This window comes from Megalops cyprinoides, chromosome 21 (assembly GCF_013368585.1).
Source record: "Megalops cyprinoides isolate fMegCyp1 chromosome 21, fMegCyp1.pri, whole genome shotgun sequence".
Lineage (NCBI taxonomy): Eukaryota > Metazoa > Chordata > Actinopteri > Elopiformes > Megalopidae > Megalops > Megalops cyprinoides.
Window position 1 is genome coordinate 8,529,665 of NC_050603.1, and position 23,387 is coordinate 8,553,051.

General features: G+C 40.7%; 1 protein-coding gene across 1 annotated transcript; it reads right to left on the reverse strand.

Annotated features, from left to right (window-relative positions):
• Window positions 1-14,796: 14,796 nt before the first annotated feature.
• dbpa (D site albumin promoter binding protein a) lies at window positions 14,797-22,418 on the reverse strand. Its single transcript, XM_036555643.1, has 4 exons — window positions 21,253-22,418; window positions 19,519-19,941; window positions 17,086-17,324; window positions 14,797-16,310 (listed from the first exon to the last, which is right to left on the reverse strand). The coding sequence occupies exons 1-4, from the start codon at window positions 21,437-21,439 to the stop codon at window positions 16,095-16,097; spliced, it is 1,065 nt and encodes a 354-aa protein (XP_036411536.1). The 5' UTR covers window positions 21,440-22,418; the 3' UTR covers window positions 14,797-16,094.
• Between the last annotated feature and the right edge of the window lie 969 nt (window positions 22,419-23,387).

Sequence of the window (23,387 nt, forward strand, 5' to 3'; positions counted from 1 at the left end):
GCTCCCCAACACAGAAACCTCTCTCCCGCTCCTAACCTTTCTTTCTCCCCTTCTTCGCATTCCACCTGTCGCTTGACCCTGAGGAGTTGTTTGAGAGGGAGGAGGAAAAAAAAAAAAGAGGACATGAAATGAGATGGGGGTAAAAGAGTTTCGGCACCGGGAGGAAAAAAAAAAAAAGCGGGGAGGTGCAGCAGGAGAGAGGAGCGGAGCACAAATAAGCGAGAAACATGGGGTGGAATCCAGGGACAGATGGAGGGAGAAGGGAAGAAGGGGGGGAAATGAGAACAGGAGACGAAAGAAAGGAGATTACATTCAGTACAAGAGGAATGGAGCAGGAGGTGGGGGGGGGGGGGATTGGAGGAAAAACAGAGAAATATTGATCATGGCTGAGACTTGATCTTTCAGATTCCTGCTGCACTGGGTCTGAATAAGCAAAACCACATTGCACATGAATATTTTTACATAATTTGGTCATCTCAAAACATAAGAAACATAATTGAAGTACGCAATGTACAGACCTATATAAAATCTCGTGCGCTACAGGCTGGCTTTTGAAAGCTATTCATTAAATTATTTTGGGTGCTGATGCAATACTAATTATATAATAGAATAATAATTCAGCCCAGCAGTTTGAATTTTTTTTAAATTGGCAGTATTGTGCAACAATCAGTAAAATGACTTCAAGTTGAAGCAGAGCACCATGATAATGAAAAACACAGCTGTACTTAATTTACAGAACCTGAACGGTCAGATGGCCACTGATCGGTAGAGTCTGGGCTTGCTTTAATCCTATAGATTCCACAACAGATTGCAGAAAGAGTGTGTTGGAAACTGGATGATTCTCTCACCAAATCTATAACCCTTTTCCACTGTGAAGCCAGAACCAGGCTAGAATAACCTAGAGCCAAAGCTGGCTGACCTGGTACAGCATGATTACTTTTTCAGAGCTGTAGCATATGATGTCACATGACATGCTGACATCTTCCAAGGTTGAGACAATTGCCTGCATTTTGTCTTCAGTACAAAAAAAACCTATTTAGTTTATTTGGAATCTGTATTTGTTATTTGGTGAATTTGGCAGTTCACTGAGATCAGTAATGCTCCTTTCTCTCGTCCACATTTATCTCCTTGGGTTTCCTTTTCAGCTGGCTTGCATGAAGGCCAGCAGCTGAAATACCAGGGCCGAGGCTTGAAACGTGTCACCATCACAACCACCAAAAAGCACCTGACTCAAACGGGCCTGCCTCGCGCCAGCTTTGCCATGGACAAGTGGCCTCCCACTGAGGTTTACACACTCAATTCTGTGGAGATGCGGATGGAGAGAGCAGAACACGGTTATCTATATGCACATTTTTTACTACTGTAATTACCGAAGGGTTGATAATTTATTCATATTTCTTTAATGTGCTGAAAGGATTTGGAAACTCACGTACTTACTTTTCACACTCACGGCACAGACATCTCTGCTAAATAGGACACCAGCGAGATGGTATTTTAATGTAATATTTCATATCTGATACACAAATTTCTGCAAAAAAAATCTGTTTCAGTGGAGGTAGGTCTATATTGGAGAATTATTTCTAGCTTAGTCATTTCAGGAGTTATGACAAAAATTTCCACATAAATTTAAAAGGTAATACTATCTCAATTTGAGGAACATTCTTCAGAAAGCAGAGTCATAATCTTCTAAAGCTATTCTGTGGTGCAGAGGTGAATAAAAAATGTGTAGGCTGTTATGGAAATACTTATGGATGTATTCACAATTTACTTACAATGCTGATACATTGTTCACAAAACCACATATCTTTTCTTTGAAAAGGGACACAAACTAGCGCATCAATGCATGCATGCATTTTTGGTAACCATTAAAATTAATACATGACAATATTGCTCTGATGTTTCATTTAAAGCAATCCATATTAGGATTTGTTCCTTCGTCCATAGCCAGGTAAGCAGCCAGCCAATATTATATAACAAGAAAGCTAGGTAGTCAACCATGAGTTAAACAGAAGTAAAAGAAGTAAAGCTTACTTTTTGTGTACGTGTTTAAATATCAGCCAATTTGTCATTCTCTGCTGTACTGACAACTGTTTTCTGGCTGTATTCCTATATTGATCTATATTGCTTTAAGCTAAAATATTTTTTTCTACTCAGAGCCAGTACAGAGGCATTGGATAGATGTAATGAATTGTATAACACTGAATTACTGAATCTACTGAGTATACTGAATATACTGAACCAATGCCCAACACTCCTTCCACTTACGCATTCTTGAGTCTGTGTTTTAACAAGACGACGATAATGAAATCCAAACAGCTAAACAAAATGAAACCACCACTGGCAAACACATCTTGTGGTCATAACAAACACAAGATGAAACAAATAATTTCTGTTTAATGAATATTACAACATATCAGCTGTATTGCATGAGCACAAAAGTGATGTTTTTTTCTCTGAACAATGTTGATTATAGTAATGATGTCAAATACAGAAGTGTTTTTATTACTACTTCAAATAAAACCCTTGTCTTCATACCACAGGACCATAACCTGTGCAACACTTTGAATCCCACTGCAACCTTAACTTGAGTATCATATTCCAACTGAGCCACTCAAGGTGCACGGCGGTTGAACTGGAAAAACATCTCAATTACCAACAATGTGCAAAGAGCAGTGCCGTAAGGAACAGGTCTTGTAACCAGAAGGTTGCCAGTTTGAATCCCCATTCAGGCTCAACTGGTATCAATGTGAAGCAACAGAGCTTCATTGTATTTTTCTTGGTTTTATTTAGTTTTGGGAATAAGCTTAAAGATAAAATATCACAATTTCAGCCCATCTGTATTTTTAATAATACCAAAAAACAGGTGCATTCTCAACAGCTCAGAATTAAAAATTCAGCATAGACCTCAAAACACAATGTTCCTTTGCTGGCCATCAGTCCACAGTACAACTAAATCATACAGTACATAAGCAAATAATACATTGCAGCTGTTGGGTAACCTCAAAAGGCTGCAGATTCCATCAAAAACACATAACAATCACGAGTAACTCAATTTTGATAAAATATCCCTCATTCTTCCTATGCAGTATATTTGAGCAAGTGACACCACAGTCCCATCAATGTCACACCATGGGATATTTTAGTGAAAAATGCTTTTTACATCGGCTTATATGAACACAGTAGTTATGGAATAAGGTCGTGGGACTTCCTTTAATAGATAATGCAAAAGTAATGTTTGGATAATAAATAATTAAATAAAATGACTCTAACCAAACACCATCAATCTAATAAATCAGCACTGACATAATCCTTTTCGATCATATATTTACAGGTAGGCTACGTTACAGGTTACACTTTGGAATGCAACTCAAAGTTTGGTTGTCTTGGAATAAATTCCTCCATATTCTTCTAGAAAGCAGACACCGGCCTAAATACATGCAATACGAATCTCTACACATGCCTGTGCTAAAACAGCTTTTTCCGCTAGAAGATACCAAATAACACGGACGGAACTAGCGACTACGCGCGCAAAATGAAGGGGAAACCAAATGTTAAATGCACAGATGTTCAAATACCGGTATACATGAAACGAAGGGACAACGCAGGCTTATGGGTCTAGCAACTCAGACAGACACTCATGCAGCATTTTTGTTGAGATTAACATTTTGACGGTGAAATGACCGCTACTACCAATGCAAGTTCGTTCCCATGTGTGTCTGTACATGCGCAAGTATTTGCATGTATTGTGTATGTAGGTTATTGCATGCGTGTGAGTATGTTGGAAGCACAGCTCTTGAGTGTGTGAACGCGCATCAATGACAGAGGGGTCAAAGTCTGGCACACCGGCCGTGTGCCTATGTATCAAACTAGATATCTATCCAACGTATTGCAATGAAAACGTTTTTTTCCACAGTAAGTAGGACAACCCGTAAAATGTTTTAAGTACACATTAAACACGTCTACGCATCGCATATTAATAAAAATACTTACTGTTCTCATGGAAATTCCCCCTTCCCTCTCCCCGTCTCTTCATCCTTCTCACATTCTTTATATTTCCAGCTGCTGCTTGCTGTTTCCCCCTCGCAGATAGACAGCTAGCAATATTTGAATATTCTAACTACGTGTTCTCAGTTTCTCGACCTCTCCACGTAGCTAGCTGGCTAGGTGTAGCCAGCGATCTCTCTCCCTCCCTCTCTCCTCCTTTCCCCAGTTATTTTGTTAAAATTCAGTATACGCCCCGTCACCTAGCAACCTCTCTCTCCTTCATTCCAGCGACACGTGTTGAATGCTAAACTTACCGATGTGGAATAATGTTGATGAAGGTGCGGGCACACTCTCACGTGTGACAAATTTAATCAAAATATTTATTAGTATTCTTCCCTCCCCTTATTATTATTATCTTTCAACAATATGTGCAAATGAAGTGCAGGACTACAACGCACATGATATTGAAATAAGCCAAAAGGCATTTTAGAGACATATTGGTATTATTCAAATGACCCATTCTCCCTGTGCATGTAAAACATTTATATGACAATAATGATATAACAGCCAGTGCTGAGTCAAACAGCATGTCTCTATTTTTGTTTACTTCATGGCTGTCACAGATCACTTTTTGAGTTGTAGCTGTTACTATTTGTATCGTTATCAATCAGAGACTGCTCTAAGTGGCATTGTATGTATCTCAGTGTGTCTGTTGGTCTGTTTTATGGGTTTTGTGTTTGAGTATTAGCTTTGAGGAAATGGTGGGAGAATCAAAGTTATTTTTCCCTGTAACATGTTTCGTATTACGCTCCCATATGATAATTACCCTTCAACTTTGTGAGGAAGATGTGAACATTTATTTTATTTGTTTAGCAGAACGTTACTAGGACGTTTGTTTAACAGAACGTTACAAGGACGTTCAGTTTAAACAGGGAGAAAAAAACTAACAGCAATGACAGTCTGGCATAACAAATTACTTGAAAAAAGCTAATATAGTGTAAATTAGTGTTTAGGGATTTTGTAATGTGTAATTAATGTTGAGAGTGATGACCATGTAGTGCATTGTGGGATTTAAAATAAAAACAATGGAGTTTGGGAGGAAAATGATTTCTGCTATTTTGACCAAAACTTTTTCCTTCCGTTTTTGAAATGAAGGTGGTTCAGCTGGCACCTCTCGGGGTGCAGTCTGTTGAGAGCAGTGCGGTGGATGTTGGCAGCAGTTTTAGCCAATAGGGTGGCATGCTCCCTGAACTGGACAGGCAGGGTAAATAAACAGCGGTTCCAACACACACGGGCACCAGGACATAATGTTGTTTGAGCCCTGTTGTTGAATCACCTTTTTTTCCCCATTTTTAAACTCCAGCTTGTTGCTGAATTTCACCTGAGATTTACTGTGACATCTGTTCAGGGTTTTGATTGAGCGCATTTGTGTTTTTCAGGTGCTTTATTGCTTTATTTAACAATGCCCCAGGGACGTGACAGAACGCAAGATATGTTTGCTGATGTCATTAGGAAGTGGCTGTGCCATGTTTCTGATCTATTTGGCATTTTATAGGCATGTGTATGTATATACTGTATGTATACATGCGTTTGTAAATGTGTGTGTGTGTGTGTGTATTTGCTTCGTTTGATTTTATAAAATTGTATGTTGTTCTATATTGTATGGTCTTATAACTAAGTCTTTAATCTTGAATTGGTTTGAATCTTAAGGAGTTTTATATTAAAAAAGTAAATATTGTAAACAATATTTACATTATATATTTTTGGACTTCTTAATTACATTTTAGTACTTGGAATTCAACTGCTTGAAATGTAAATGCCCACTACTTTATTTAGAATTTAATAGTTTGCATTCATTCAATAGTATAGTAAAGTAAAACAATATCTATCAACACTGAATCAACATTAAATCCATCTTGTTACCAGTCTTGATTCAACATCACCATGATGCTGAATCAACATTCAATCACAGAGCTATCAACACAGATACAACATCACTTCAGTCTTGAGCCAGCATCAGATTCATCATAAAATAAACACTGAATCAATGTTAAAACAACAGTGAATAACTCTGACTCAACATGAGTCAATATTGAACTAGTATTTCCATACAAAAAATGTATTAAAAATGTATTTCAGAGAATATATTTCAGTGCATTGTGTTTTTCATTGGAAATAATTTACTGCTTTGCAAATTATTGCCATTTTGGCATATTGCAATATATTTCTGCTTTGCATTATTATATTGCATGTATTTGCAATATAATATTGGCCTGAACAACATATTTCTGCTTATATTACCATACATTTCATTTTCGTATGGGTCAGACACAGCATTTACTCCATATAAGAGTGGCATTACATGAGTAATGAGTAGCTTTCATCATTGAATCAATGCACCTGATTGGCAGTGAGTAAAACTGGTTCAACACTACTTCGTCTGCTAGCTGGGTTGTAATTCTGAAATAGCAAGGTGAGCACTTTCACCATCACCCTAGTACCTCCAACTAGCAAGCTTAGAATCATGGAAATATGTTTCATTGGTGTTTTACAAGGGCAGTTCAGTGCGGTTTGGGCATGAATACAGTTGTATCAGAAATTATCAATTTGACCTGAATTCCGTTTAATTTCAGAAGTTAACAGTGTTCTTTCATCATACTCTATCACATAATTTGAAAGTGCGCACACTTGTGTTGAAGAACAGAAACAAGCTCTTTTTAAAGAAATTATGGGTCTTTCAAACATAACCACAGTAATTAGCTGGGTCTTTGTTTATGACTCAGTGGGCTATACCAATACTGGAACTGCTATGGAATTGAAGGAATTTAACTGCTGATCTAACATTACTCTAAAGGAGGTGCATTTGTACCAATAAACATTTTATCACAGAAAAGGGGTGGATTTGCAAACTAATTCACACAGTGCGCACAATCAGCAAGCAGTACACACTCCTTAGAATATTTCTCACAGAAGCAGCATAGCTGAATTTTGGGACGTGTGGTTCAGTAAGGAAACTGCTTGTAGCCTATATCTTTGGCATACACTGGATAGATTTTAATCAATATTTCAAGGACCACTTCTTTTAAAGTGTTTTTGAAATGCTATATTTGGATAAATGTCAGCTGTGAAGAGTGACATGGGGAGTCATCCTGACTAGTGATACTGTATCTTTCCTTCAATATGACCCACAAATGATGAGTGGCGTGTTGAGTCTTTTAGCAAATGCAGTGGTTTTATTTGGGTTCAATTTGCACTGCGTTCATCCCTGAAGGACACAGTCACAAGGACAGTGCACCTGTGCCGCTGCAGAATCAGTTTAAAATTCGCTCATCAAGGTATCGCCCAGTTACCATAGTAACTTTGGAGTGACATTTGTAAATGCGTAGTAATAGGACTGTTTATGCCTGTTATGGAAGAGAAACCCTTCACAATGATCATCAGCTTTAGTTACTTAAGCAAGGTGGAAATCTGTGGATGTCTAAGCAAAGAGGATTCTGATTTTGGAGCCCAAGCCAAATTAATCAGCCTACAATACGATCACTTTGAACCCTCAACAAGCAACACGACATCAGAGCAAAACACCACTCGGTGAAATACAGCTCAGACAACAATTGTACTGACAGCAGTTTGACACAACTTGACAAAGAAATGATCTTCTCTGCCAAAATAAGGACGGACAAGATAAAACACAACTCCCATTTGCGGATCAAGCTGCAGATTAACAGGTAGTGGACAAAAACTGGAAGCACCTGAGTAAAAATAGGACAACATGTGCAAGCCACGCTGTGTGGCTCATCCATTCATTAAGCTAATAACATCCCAGCATGCATAGTGTCATGTATAAAATGCTGGACGTGCCTATAAATACAGCTCGCAAGGCTATAATAGGAGACCTCAGTGACTGCAAGGGGGGGGGGGGGGGGGGGGGTTGTTGTGGTGTGTTTAGCAAGAGCTTCAGTGACCAAGACGGCTGAACTCGCTGATGTTTCACAAGCAATGGTGTCCAAGGTTGTGTCAGCATGGAACTACAAGCAGAAGATATCATCAGCAAAGGGCAACTTCAGGCAGAAGAGCACACTCAAGGGTCACAATGTCTGTGTATTAATCTGAAGCGCAAGGCGAAACAGGCGAGCTGCAGATCAGTTGACTTGAGGCGAGAGCAGCCGGTTTCAGCAAAAAAAAAAAAAAAAAAACCACAAATGGCCTGCTGAAAATTCCACAGCGATGGATGCCACGGCAGAGTTGCAGTGCCCAGACTGTTTACCGCACTCAGCAATGCATAGTTATGCATCCAGTGGTGCGAAGAGCACTACGGATGACCAGGTGATGGCAAAACGTAATAGTCAAATGAATCGCCTGTTCTTGACAAAAGGAAAACTGCGCGTGTGGTGCCAGTGTAAAGACCTCTACAGCCCTGAGTGTCTGGTTCCAGCAGCGAAGGGCTCTGGTGATTCCATAATGGAGTGGCATGCATTTTCCTGACATGGTTGGGTGCACTAATACCCTTAGAAGCTGGTCGATGCCAGTTGTTACTTAATGGCCCCGAGAGACCATCTCCACCCCATGCTTCCGCCGCACCCTGCAGAGAGGGATGTCTTTCAAGACGAAAAAGCCCCACGTCCACAAAGCACGAGAAGTCGCTCAGTGGTTTGAGAATCATGACACTGACATTATCCGTGTGTCACAGCCTTTTCAGTCACCAGATCGGAATCCGGGCAAGCATTATGGGATGGTCCGGAGTGACGCCTGAGACAACATCATCTGCTCCTATCAAACAGGAATAAATTGACTGGCTTTTCTTTTGGTGTGGTATCACATTCCTCCTACACAGTTCTGTAAACAAATATTCAACCTTTGACAGCAAGCAGGGCAATCATAGATCCTCAACAGGTGACTACCTGGGATTTAAATACATTTGTTGTTCTCATCCAGGTATCAAGAAGCGTTCAGCTATGTCACATGACCCCTCACTGAAAATGACATGCTTAGACTATGGCATGTAACTAAACTGAATTGGTTTAAATTTGCTGTCTAGAACAAGGCTAACACTGCAGATATCATGGTTTCACAGATGATTTATATAATATGTGTTGATATTTTTATTACTACAGTTATAAAGGTGAGACATATATGTTAAATTACAAAAAGGGTGTAGAAGTACACAAAAAATATAGACCCAAACTAAAGTGCAGGAATTACAGAAACCTAAGTAGAAATCTGAACAGGGCATCCCAGTACTAATGTATTATCTTGAAAAAATAAGATGTAGAGTCTGCTGACTATGGCACTGTTAAATCTGCTGTGCTGTCTGCATATCAGTTAGTCCCTTAGGCCTATTGGCAGAGGTTCCTCAAGCTAACCAGGAAAACCAGACACCCGAATTCTGAGCTTGCCAGACAAAAAAGAAACTGCTTTTGACAGGTGGTGTACCACAGAGAAAGTCGACCAGGAATCTGAGAAGCTTAGGCAGTTGGCCTTGCTTGAGGATTTTTAAAAACAGTATGTCCTTGGATATTACCATTTATATGGGCATCAGGCTGTGACTGTTTGGAGTGCATACTGTTGTTGCTGATTGTGTGTTCACACATACGGCTACCTTTGGCAGACAGAAATCCTTCTCTCCACAATGCTGAGAATCTGTACAAGTATGAAGAGTCTGTTGACTGCATGCCTTTCTGGCAAAAAAAAAAAAAAAAATGTAGTCACCACTACATCTCATGACCAAAGAAATGGGGGCGTATTAACTTGAGAATTGTGTACCAGCTAGGTCATAACAGCCACTTTGCATTTAGATTGAATGTGGGTCTCACCCATGTCATGATGACAGTCTGTGTCAAAATGTCACCGTGATGCATTCTGATTTAATGGAGGTCCTCTAACTGAGTGGAAAAATTTGTCAGAGCACAGCGCAATGAGTTAAGTCTGTGCTGTGCTGAAATGCTAGTTGGATTATCAGCCACTAGAGGGCAGCCTCAACTAGGATTAGTCAGGTTCGGTTTGCAACAGCTAGTAACCGGTCTTCAGTACATGGGCTGCAAGCCAGCACTTCATTTGATATTCCCTTTCTTACTTCGCTTGGCACTTCCCGGAAGTATAATCATTGCCAGCTTGAGGACCGTCCCTATCCATGTGAAGATGATGGAAGGACGTTTCATCTGTCCTCACTGTTCCTCCATCAAAGCAAGTCTATAAATCATAAAAGCCACAGATGAGGTTTTATACTGGACTTAAACACAGAGGCAGCCCCCAGTTTTACCACATGATACAGTAAGTCATTTCATGAACTGCTACTGAAATACAGTTTTTTTTTGTGTTAGTTGCTGCTGTAGACCACTCTGTGCTTGGACACTTGGATCATAATGACAGTAGGGCTCTATGATTGTGGCTAAAGCTGATTGATTTCTAAAGCTGACTTATTTGTATGTATGCATATGCTTACATGATTATTATGTATATATGATTATTATGTAATATGATGATATTTAGATGATATTATGTTCATATCACTGGTAAATATTGGTGCTGGATATTGTGTATGACTTAACAAAACTATTTAAACTATTAATGTGTTAATACCACCACTACTACTACTACTACTACTACTACTACTACTACTACTACTAATAATAATAATAATAATAATAATAATAATGTTGGTTACTTACCAGTCTCTGTGCTCAAGGCATCTCCAGTCTGGTGTCTGATGATTTGAGGCAGTCGCTCAGTGTTGTCTTCATGAAGGATTGCTTTTCAAATTGTAATAATTTTCTTGAGATTTCCCCAATGGTCAAAAATAATCCCAAACTGTTAAAAATCATTTTGCAATGGCTCTGCCCTCTACCTAAGTGACATTGTTTCATTTAAAGTTTTTTTTTTTTTGCCATCTCTGCTGTCATTGGTTAAGATGACCGACTTCGACCAAGTAGCATGCTAACAGCTGCTAACAGTAAGCATTCAGTTGCAATGGCGACCTTTGCTCCCACTCAGAAGTGCCAGAACCTCATTAAACATTACAGGAAGCATCTCGTCAGTGTAATCCATGCCAGAAGAGGATTTACAATATACTAATTACAAGGATGTGAATAAATGTGGAACTCATGTTTTTGGATTAAAAATCATATACATACACACTCACACACACACACACACACACATACATAGATACCATTCCTTCTTAGTCAGGGATATGAATAACATGAGGGGCACTCTATACAATTATACAACCCACTTGTAACACCACACCCACAACATATTCTTTTTAGATCAATAGGAACGCTTGGAAAAATAGATCTACCAATAATCAAAAACAACTGACACCAAAATTAAGGCAAGTTACACTCAACAATGAGGGCCACATTGCCTGGCTTACACAAACAGGACAAGTGCTATTCCACAGCAAACCTAACCAATGTTTCCTGAGTTATTTTGTGAAACATGGTGATGTGTTTTTTTGTCTTTCATCTTACCATCTGAAGAGACTGTGGTCTTTATGTATCACATCCAGGCTCTTAGATGCTGGAAGGTAAAAGAAATCTTCTCTGTTAACACGATATATGGTTGTGGAAAAACGAACACTGCAGATGTGACATGTCTACGCTCGCTTGTAGGTTTCTTGTTCTTCCACATTAATTTAAAAAGGCTGTCATGTGAAGATACAAGCAACTTTTTTTGTGAAACATTGTCTCGCGCTTCCTCAGTCTCTGACACATGATTATACACATTCAGATTTACAAAAAACATAAGCTGGTTATTCGGTGTCTGACTGCTGCACAGACAGAAAGATATTTCAGTTGAATTTCACATAAGGAGGAATTTAGAATATCAGGCACTCATGCGATGGTATTGTGCTCTGCAGGACCAATGTGCAATGTGGCCCCAATAACTCTCCACTAGAGATGAAAGGTCACTACTCATCTGGGAGAATAAGGTCCATTATACCTTTCTGCCAGTGAATGTGAATGAGGATGAGGTGAAGTTGTGGGGGGGGGCTCTGGTGGAATAAAGGTATTATGAAAAAAACACACATCTGCTTACTATTGAGTGTTGAAACAGCTTGTTGGAAATGACCTCTCACCCTCTTGTGTGAAAACAGACGGATGTAAAGAGACTGGTCACATCTGGTCACAGACTATAGCTAATATGGTCTGTGAAATACAGGCCCCTCCGAAACCTGTTAGATCTTAGGAAGCATTTACCCATAGCTGAATACCTGCATCTGTCTTTATCCAATGTCTGCCATTTTGCCTTTGCTGGACATATGGTGAGTGAGGCTGCCTGTTTTATAAACTCGTGTTCCTCTTAGAGGATTGGGGAGCAGCCATTTTGCAGTATGTGCGACTGCTGCCAAAGAGCTCTCTATCATGTACATATTGCTAAACACCTTTTACAGATCTCTATTATACCCAGACCGTAGAAATGAGTTTATGAAAAAAAAAATACCCTAAGAAAAAAATATTTACCTTCGGTGTTGAACATGTACAGCTTTCATTTCCTGCAAAAATGATTCTTTAGTCTCACTTCTGGTGACAAATGGAGAACTAAACAGATGGCATTACTGTGCATAGAGAATTATAAAGACCATGCTAATTGTCTTACCAGTTAAGCCCAGCCAGATGTTCACAATGAAGCAAAAAAAAAATCAGTTATTTGCTTAATGGCTTGCCAAGTTATAAATACATGTATGGATGACAACCCCATGCACGCTTTTCTTCAGATTCAAAACAAGTATTATCGTGATCAACAAAATGCCCATGATTGCATTTTTTTCTATCAACTATAGAGGAATGTAATGTGCACTGCATTTAAAAGGAAGCACAAAAGAACAAAGCCAGAAAATTTAAACTAATGGGGATGCCTTGAGACATTCACATATGCAATCTAAATTTGAATGGCCCTCCATTTGTAGTCAAAATCAGAATATTGGGACTATTATGAAAGTGGAGTGAACAGGAAGCATTCAAATTTTAGCCACCTCCCAGAGGGATGGATTGGCAGGTTAATTGTGCAGAAAATGCACTGTAGCCAGGAAGTAGTGTAGTCCATACTCCTGGTGATAGGTAAAGAGTTACACCTCAGATCCATCTATAAATCAAATGGGGAAAGTTTCCCCAATACTGATGTGTTACTTTTAAAACATGACGTTTTGTGTATTGAAAAAATAGGTAATTGCTAGAATCTTTGCTGATGAAATGTTGATTTTTAAGGTGAATCCCAGAGATCCCATTTGTAAATAAAACAAGTGAGCTGATAGCTCTTAGGAATCATACTTTTCTGATGTGTGCTGGGTATTCTAGTCTAGTTCAGTCCTGAAATTATATCACATGGAGGCAGCGAATGGACAGCATTTAGAAATGTGAAAACAAACAATTTTTACCCTTTTTTTGAAGCAACAAAGTGACAAGTCAGAAGGTGCCATCTTAGAATTCAAATTGTGTGAAAGATCTCTCACTAAAGTTTTTTGAAATTCACGGGTGTCTAGCTCTTACAATTGGCTATAATGCAGTTCATGGCATCTTCATGGCACACTTCACGTCTTCATCATCCACACTTTCTTCTCAAAATTAGTAACATTTTCACTTTTGACGTGACCTTTTCTTTTAACAAAATCCCCAGACACTACTGAAATTTAATCAGTGAGTAAGGGTAATCCTTTATTTGTGTTTCAGACAACATTCCCCCAGACATTTCCCATCATCCCTTTGGGCAGGAACAGTAGCTTTTACCTGTTGGCCAGTGGTATGCTGATGGGATAAGTAGTTCATAAAAGTCACAAGAAGAGGTGTTTATAATCCACTTCAAGAAAGAAAAAGGATGACTACATTACCCACAATCCAGTTTGGTAGCATACCAACAAAAAGATGGGCCACAACTGCCCCTGAAAGTTGTTGTATGCTTACACAGTTACATAGAAAAATAGTACTGTCAAAAGTTTATAAGCTTCTACAAACAATTCCCAGGTAAAAAAAAAATACTTCTTTCCCAGAATCATGGGTTAAGCAGCACCTGGTCAACGCAGCTGGTAAGGGAGGCTGCAGGGATGTGCAGTCGGAACACTTCCTGGAAAAAGAGTCCATTGTTTTCTTGGATTTTTTTTTTATCAAATTCAAACACAAGGACAAGACGTAGGCCCCCACAATGCACCCGGGGCCCGGCGCCGTTTCAGCGAATGGTACGGACAGTAAACAGGCTCAAAAGGAAGTATAGCTATTAAAATTGGTCTTGAGATACAGGGGAATTAATGGGGACGTAAAATAAACACACATTCCTTCACAAAAGTTGTTGGAAGAAATGCTGATAACAAAAGTGAAAGAGAAGTAACAACAACAATAATACTAGCAATCATAATTATAATAGTAATAATAATAATTAAAAAATGACATTTAATATCTATAACTAAATTAACAGAGTTCTTAAACCAAGCAGAGCCCAAAACTGGTTGTATCCGAACCTTTCTCCCAAGGTGAGTTGGTGGTATGCTACACATTTCTGGGATTCCAGAGCCGTATAGCTAGAATGGGATTATTCCAAAATGTATACTGAGCTCCAAAATCATCATCATGAATTTTATGAATAGTTATTTTTCCTCTTATATATCTGAGATATTTGATATTATTCACATTTATTCAAAAAAACTTTATTTCTGTATATAATGTAATCTCTCTCTCTCTGTCTCTCTCTCACTCTCTCTCATATGCACATATGTAGTTACAAAATATGTGATCATAAATAGTATAGCATTTGTAGATAACAGCAATATTAGGTTGCATTTTTCATGAGAAAAAGGACTAGTTAGAGAGGTATAAATATGCTGTGGTATGTAACATTATACACAAATATTTTTACAATACCAAAAACAACGTAGGCAGTCAAGTCATGTGCTGGGATGAAGTTATGCATAAAGATAGGATAAGAATTACATGGTTCAGAAGAGTGATTGAATAAAAACGCTCTGTGCAGCAAAACTCTGGTACACCACTGAAGTGTGCATCGAAGTCAAGCCAACTTAACCTGGGCGATAACTTCTAAACCAGTTCTATTCAGTTTTTAAAAATCCAAGAGAGAGAAAAATAATTGTGAATATAACGCAAGATATTTACCTCAATAGCTTCCTTATCTGTGCAGCATCTTGTTTTGACCATGTAAGTCATGGTCCACTTTGCTCTTAGGACTGAATTGTATGTATAAATGTGTGTGTCTGAGTGTGTATGTGTATCAATACATACATATTCTAATTTGGAAAGTTATCTCTGCATATATACACACAGGTATCTCATGTAAGTTGCTGCAGTGATTAGATAATGTATTACAGTCTCTCTCGCTTGCTCTCTTTCTCTCTCTCTCTCTCTCTCTCTCACTCTCTCCCCCTCTCTCTCCCTCACACACAACTCATTGACAGACATACACACACACACACATACGCGTTTAATTCAAGAAAGGAATCAAAGAGAAGATAACAAATTAAGTGCTTGAATGAACCCACAACAAAATTAAAACTATACACTTTTCATTGTTTTCGTTTTTCCTGCACCTGTAACACAAATATCAAATAATCATCCATTTTAAATGTTTCTGTGTCAACCCCAAGTTACACCTCTTGCGCCCTGTTTCTGTCTTTTTCAACCTCTTTCCAAAAACTTTATTGAAATGAATCGATTTGCAGTAATCCTGTTTTAAAACCTTTTGACAGTCCCATCCTCTCTCTTTGTCACTCATCCCTTCCCACCCATATATAAAATATACAAAAAGATTATTTCCAAAATTTCCTCTCATATCTCTCTCTTTGCAGATATAAAAATATACAGTTTCACTGGCTTCTCTCAGTCTCTTGCAACTCACTCATCCCCTCATCCTATGTCACAACCCCGCCTCCTTCCACGGCTCCCCCCCAAGTTCAAAAATATACAATGTTTGTCATAGAAAAAAAGGTACAGCTCTGTTCTCGTGACCACTCCAATCCTTCACCCACATGTGGTTCACTGTCCTCTGTCATGTGATTTTTTTCCCCCCCCCGACACCTTGATCCTCTCACCTCACGCAAACCTTATTCCTCCCCAAATCCTCCATCCTCTCCGTCGTTCCTCCTCCTTCCTCCTTTCTCCTCCTCCTCCTCCTCACAAATCTCCGTGCCGGCTCTCATACTTGTTGAGGATGTTTCGGCAGCGGCCCAGCTCTTTGCGCATGTCGGCCACCTCCTGCCTCAGCGCCGCATTCTCCCGCTCCAGGAACGCCGCCCGCACCGAGATCTGGTTCTCCTTCAGGCGCCGGGCGTCCCGCGACCGCTTGGCCGCCTCGTTGTTCTTGAACCGCCGGCTCCAGTACTTGTCGTCCTGAGGAACAAGGAAAGGGGTAAAAATGAAGCGCACCGAAGAAGAGCCGTGTAGAGTTTACCTTTCTGTTCTCGTTTAACGTACATATCTGACTGGTCCTTGAGGCAAATGTTACATTTTCTGTGGGTCAAAAAAGCCAGAAAATATTTTAAATAAACCCTGCAGAAAATTTTGGGCTTGGATGCACTACGCACAACCCAAACTAATGCTCATTGCAAAGATTAAGCAAACACGTTTACATTCAGACAAATACTTTCACTGTGTTTTTATTTCCTCACAGTCCACCCTAACTGCATGTGATCTCGAGAGGTGACAGCAGGGTTAACTGTATGCTGTTAGTACCACATCAGATGGATTACATTAGCTGTACGCTGCAACTGAAATCAATGGGAATTTCAGGCTCAGAGCACAACTATAAACAAAGAGGAAGAGTATTTCTAGTGCGACACAAGAGTCCAGTAAACAGTAAACCACAGCAAATAAACTCCAAACCATCTTTACACAACATCCTATAGTGGCCTTAGTCTTCTTTCTCATCAGCACCCTAATGTTGATGCTGACGCAGTACTTTCCAGCCCGTCTCTCCTCATCAGTCAATGTCAGCTCCAGTACATTAACCTGTCAAAATCCCTAATTAATTGGGACCTGGTGAAAATATAAGAAACCGAAAACTGTAAGACCAAATGACTTAGTCACTGGCAACCTTTGAGAGAGGAAGCTCCCCCTGTATTACAAGCCAATGGCTTGTTATGCAAGGTTGGGTTTGGGAAAGCACCTTCTGTTCGTCTGGCACCAGCATCTTGCGGGCCTTCTTGATCATTGGCTGGGGCTTGAGCTCCTCTTCGGTGAAGCGGTGCCTTCGTGGGTCGAAAGCCTCCTGGCCCGGCACGCTGGACAGCGCCAAGTCGGCAGGGTCCGGGTCAAAGTTCACCATGATGTCAACTGCATTGGTGGAGGGCGGGGCGGGGGGCGGAGGACAGGAGGGGGAGGAGGATGGCGAGGGGTCGGGAGGGGCTGGAGGAGAACCCGAAAAAAGAAAGACATTGATAGAAAGTTAAGCAGGAAGAACGTGATACAGAACAATGCTGAATAAAGTAAGGGGATTATGCACACAAGGCCATATTATTGGCAGTTTGGTTACTGTGCAATGGTAGAAACAACAATAATTAAACACCAAGTGGCAGCTAGGCCACAAAATCGGTCAGGACTCGGGCAGCTAGTCGATGTTGCCCCAAACACAGATTTAGGATTAGCTGAGTCACCCATTCTCAACCCCAACTATTCTGAGCAAAAAAGCTGACCCTGACTCAGCACTTTTTGGCTGTTCTTTCTTTTATGCATAACCACCTCTCTAATGTATTAATATCAGTTGTTTCCACACCAATATTATTTCTCTCTTCTCTTTACCCTCCTTATATTTGTCACATCTAACATTTTCATTTCCTCACCTAAAATTATTTTTGTGTTTTTTATGCATTTTATATGATTTCAAATTTTGCTCCACTAATATTTCATATTTTACAAAAATAAAAAATATCAAAATGAAGTCTTGAATAAAACTAAATATTATGTAACAAAAACCTATTCAGGTCTTCACATAATACAAAGACATAAGTTTTCTGTCCCTGGTTGCAAGTCTGCTTTAAGCTACTCACGCTAGCAAACTTCATACCAGTTTTTCCATAAACAAATTCATTATCCTTATCCATGCATTAACTAACTGTACTTCAGTTTAGTTCTAAACTGAATGTGATTAGCACTGTCTAGTATTGCAGATGGGTTTTGACTTCAGAAAAAGGAGACAACAACCCTGGAATGGAACATGATATAGGCTGCAGGTTACATAACATTTTACCCCCCATCCAGACCACTTCCTAACAATATAGAACCCCCCTCCCTCTGAAACTAGCATGCACAGAAACCCCTTCCTTCCCTTATCACAGCTACAGGCAGCAAACTCACGCAACCAACCCCCTTCCCCTTCCTACTTGAGCACAAACATAGCTTAACTGTTCCTCTACGCACAGTAGTTCCCTCACCCTGCCTCTGTTTGTGTTGCACTTTCACATGAGACACAAGGCTGACAAAGAGTGCAGTTGCCACCACAGTCTGGTCTCAGCGCTGTGCTGTACCTCGGCTCCTCCGAGCTCCCTCCCTCCCTCCCTCCCCCGCTGCTGCTCCACCCCCCCCCCCCCCTTCCTCCGCCCCTCCCCTCCGCTCGCTCTCTCACTCCAATGCTTTCTGCATCAGCACGTGACAGGACGCCTGCACATGGACCAAGCGTGTGAGAGAGACAGAGAGATTTAAAAACACGCGAGTGGCATACACTCTCTGCCTGTCTCTCTCTCTCTCTCTCTCCCTCCCTTCCCACTGCAGTTCCCTCTCCTGCTGCACAGTCCAGTTAATTGGCGTCTGCATTAACCCTTTCCTCTCCCACTTTCAGTCTCTCTCTCTCTCTCTCTCTCTCTCTCTCTACTTCTTTTCCCATTTCATTCCAGTCTCTCTCATCTCTACCACTATCTGTCTCTGAGGCAATTTACTGTAATATCCAGTCTAGTCTCTCATGCTGCACGCAATTCACCCTCCCCTGTGTCTAAGTTTCAGTGTACTGGTATGTATCTATACTGTATATGCAGCTTAGTCAGCAGTTACTGTCTTTGTATGAATTTATTTATGTCTTTGTATGATTACACTTACAGTTTTACTCAGTTCAAATTTAAATATTTGTTTAAACCTTAACACTGTACATGAAATGTAGCCTTCCTTTGGTCTGCTACCCTTCTATCTTCTTTTCTATCTACTCTCTTGCTCCAAGCCAATATTTCTGTCACCTGCTGGCAACACTCTTTTTTCCCACCTATCTAAAACCTGAAAATCTTGAACATGACATGCTATTTTCATGTAATTAGCATGTTCTTAATTTGCTAACACAGTCGCGCCCCCCACCCGATTTCCCTAGGTCTGCATGCTAAAATACCCCATTCCCATTGGCCATGGTTGCTGTACCTATACAGAATTCAGACTCTGTCCGTCCCAATCCATCTCTTCCATCTCTGTTTTTCGATTTCCCCTCTTTTGCATTCTCTCCTTCATGATCTACCCCTCCTTTTCACCACACTTCCTCTCTGAATCATCTCAAAAACAACCCCATCTCCCCAAAGCTCCCCCTTATCTTCCCAACAGTTCTGCCTGACAGGACAAAACTCACCATGCAGACACTCTGAACCTCCCATGATGCCTTGGGGCGCCTGCTGCAAGTCCAGCCCCAGCAGCGAGGAGGACGAGGAGGAGGAGGACATGGAGGAGGAGGACGAAGAGCAGGGGGGTGGGGAGGACGGGGGGCACTGGGAGCTCTGGTTCGGGACAGCTGACTGGGAGCTCTGCGAGGGGATCTGGGCCGAGCTGGAGCTGTTGCTGTGCATGCAGCCCATGCCGTTCTCGGTCAGAAACTCCTCCAGGTCCATGTACTGGAGCTGGAAGAGGCCGCCGTCGCAGGGCAAGGTGCGCTCCCACAGCAGGGGGCCCAGGAAGGCCGACTGGGAGGAGGAGCGCAGGGTACACCCGCCGCCGACCCCGCCCCCTCCGACTCCGCCCAGAGAGTCTTCGTCCGAGTCCAGCGGTTTGTCTTTGTCTGGTGGCAGAGAGAGGAGTAGAGAGGCCTTCAGATGTAACGACACGGCGACACATTCGTCAGATGTAGGGCTTTCACTTTCAAAAGGAGTAACTCAGAAACACCATGGCAGATCATTAAATACACAAAATAACATGATAAACTATGCAGATAGTGACTTTAAGTGGGGGATGCCCTGTACTTTTATACACCTTATTTTACAGATCTACTGTGCATTTAAATTGAACCGCACATTGCTATTTTTCAATGTGAGAGTCTTTGTGCAACAGCTGCAAAATAGAGTTAACACTGACAAACCAAATTGAATGATTCTTTATTTGCATTTACACATTGACTGACCAGGCTGGATGCCACAGCATTTTAACACTGACAGTAACACTCAGAAAAGTATAATGAGAATACATCTTGCCAAATGAGCTGAGGAACATTTGAGGGTACTGAACAAGTTATGCTGGGAACCTTGGGGGAGTTCATTTCAATTGCTGCTGATGGCTTTATTTTTAGCATCTGATTTATTCAAAAGATTAAGTGTTTTGCAGACTCACCAGCTTTTCATAAAATCTAAAAATGTTCACTATGGCTGGAATGCAAATTTGTGTAGCAAAGAGAATCCCTTACAAAGGGAAGAAAGATGGTCAGTGCCGGGCAAAGGACACCAGGGGGCGCTACAGAATAATCTGCTTTTTACATGGTTGCTGAGCATTTAATGCTGATTAATTTCCTTCCAATGAGAATTTGTGAATGTCTGCTGAACATAAACCGCAAATTGGGAAAGGTCGAGACAGACGCCAGTGGTTGCAAGCACTTCTGCTTTGCATGTTCACGGCATTGTGCTATGCACGCGACGGCTGCACAATGAGCAATATAGGGTATTCAACCGCCAGTGTGCCTTCAGAGTAAATATACTTTCATTTGATGCATTCTTTATCGAGTGAGTGGACATGGCGACGTCGTGCTCGTGTCAAATGAAATGCAAAACAGAATTTATAGGACACTTTGCATTAAATAAAATACGACATAATGATGTTACCTGTGTCCAAAATTAGCAATTCTTTCCCTTACAGTCCCTTACATACTCCTCAGTCTCATAATGACACACAACGCTGAATCACAACATGCAACGTACTACACAGAGAATCAACATAATGGCAGAAAGGACGAAAGAAAATGGGAAGACAGGATCAGTGGAAATGGAAAAAAAGGTGACAAGATGACAGCAATCGAAGCGCGAGGGAAAGGGGGTGGAGGAAGACACAAGTGCGTGCACACGCGCGCGCACACACACACACGGGGACACACGCATGAACTCACCTTTCATTTCACAGTCTTTACCTCGCTGATCACCTTTGATTGGCAGCTGCAGGAGGGACTTCAGACTGGCCATGGAGCTCAAGTGTCCGCCGCTCGGGGAACCGCTCACCGCGGTTCCGCTTCCGAATTGCGGGCTGGCTCCGGCGGGTAGGTCAGGGGGGAGAAGTTGTGAGAGTGGCCTGGACATCACTGGACGCCGCTGATTCCTGACGCACGTTGATGGGGAAACTTTTCAAGCGAGATCCAATTTATCGATCACAAATCGACCGATTCACAATTTTGCTATATGTCGTTAGTAGGCGGTGACTACAAAATATGGAAGACAACTAGCCAACTAGCCGTATATGTGGCTGTACATGTGTATGTACACATGTATGTAATGTTGTTGTTTTTGTTATGGCTTTATCCCCGTGCAATCGCGTCACCAGTTTTCAAACTTGGTAATTAAATTTTCAAAATTACTAAGTACAGCAAATATCTGTATTAAAATACGCTTTCTGCACGTACGTAACGTCAATAAGATCAAGGTACAATATGTTTATATTTATTGCTCAATAGAATGACCGTAGAAAATACAGATATTTTGTCTTCGAGTGCTCCAACCTCCAAATTAAATCAATATGCACTCTGTTCTTCGTCTGAAGTGGATACAATATCCTCTCTCAGCGATAAACAAGTTATCTTAAAAAACGCAGCAGCTTGATTTTCGCAGTATTGATCCTGCTTGCGAGTCACTTGTGATATCTGGCTTATTTGTTGATGTTTCCAGTCAAAATAAGTTGAGTTTCTTCCCCACCTGGACATATATATTCCATCAAAAACAAAAATAACTGATAACGTCGGGTGTCCATGGAGAGTCGACGAGGAGAAACAATCTAAAACTGACGGAGAGGCAAGATTGTCGTCGCACTCTAAATAACGTGAATGACGCGAAAACTTGAAAAAAAAATATTTTGCGGATTATTGTTCAGCGACGACGGAGTGAAAATCTGAAGGAGTCCTTTCCGATGGCAGATGAACGAATGACGCGTTTTCCTTCGAAAAATAAATGAAAATGTAAGCCATGCGACTGATTGCTCTGGTGGATTTTTTTCTCTCTCTCTCTATCTCTTCTCTCCCGTTCTCTGCCTCTGTAGACCGAGAAGCAGTTTGTGCTGGAGCCGCGGCGAGAGTCAGCTGGAAAGAACACGGGTGAATCTCGTGACGTCACCCCTCACGGGGAACGGCGTTGGGGGGGAGGTTTTGATACATATTCATTACACACACCTCCCCACGCCACGCCTGCAAAGTGCATGCAGACACCACGCCTAAAAGCTTCCAGCCAATGGCACGGAGGGTAAATTACTATGCTCGGCCTATATAATTAACCCATTGTGCTCTGCAACGTTTCAGACACACCTCTTGTGTCCGAACACGTGGGTCAGTTGCACTGTCAGGCAAACAGCAAAGGACAATGGTAGACTTCATCATCATAACTTTCAAAGCAAATTATGAATGCAACGTCTTAAACGACGACAAAAGCAACTACTCCACTTATAATGTGGAATTAAAATGGAAAGATTTCCACTGTCTTAAGAACAGGTGTCATGTTATGAGTGTGCTTTATCGCAATATTAGCATATTATAAACATGAAAGTGGGCATTAATTTCCCCCATAGCCATTATTACAACGTTGAACACAATGTTATATCATTCCTTTCTCTGGCACCCATTGTGAATATTGGCTTTTGTTGATGACCTGAGATCAATAAATTAAGTTTGGTTAAATTAGTTACTGACCATAGGTCTGTATTTTAGGTCTTTTAACACATACCAGTGGCATATTCAGTGTAAGCACATTAAAAAGCCACTTTTATCCTTCAGGTATGGATAATAGTCATAATTCATTATACAGAAGTGCTTCCTGCAACTTTTATTCAATTTTAGGACACCTATGTCAACAAATTAATCTTAATTTGTTGTTCAATTCATTGCTATAGGCTACATGAATATGAACTAATTACACAGATAATTTCAATAATTTTCTCTGAATGCAATCTGTATTACCAATTTATTTGTGGCACAAATGAACAAACACAACAAATACACACCATAGTATTTACCATTATATTAGCATAAACACATTATTTTGAATG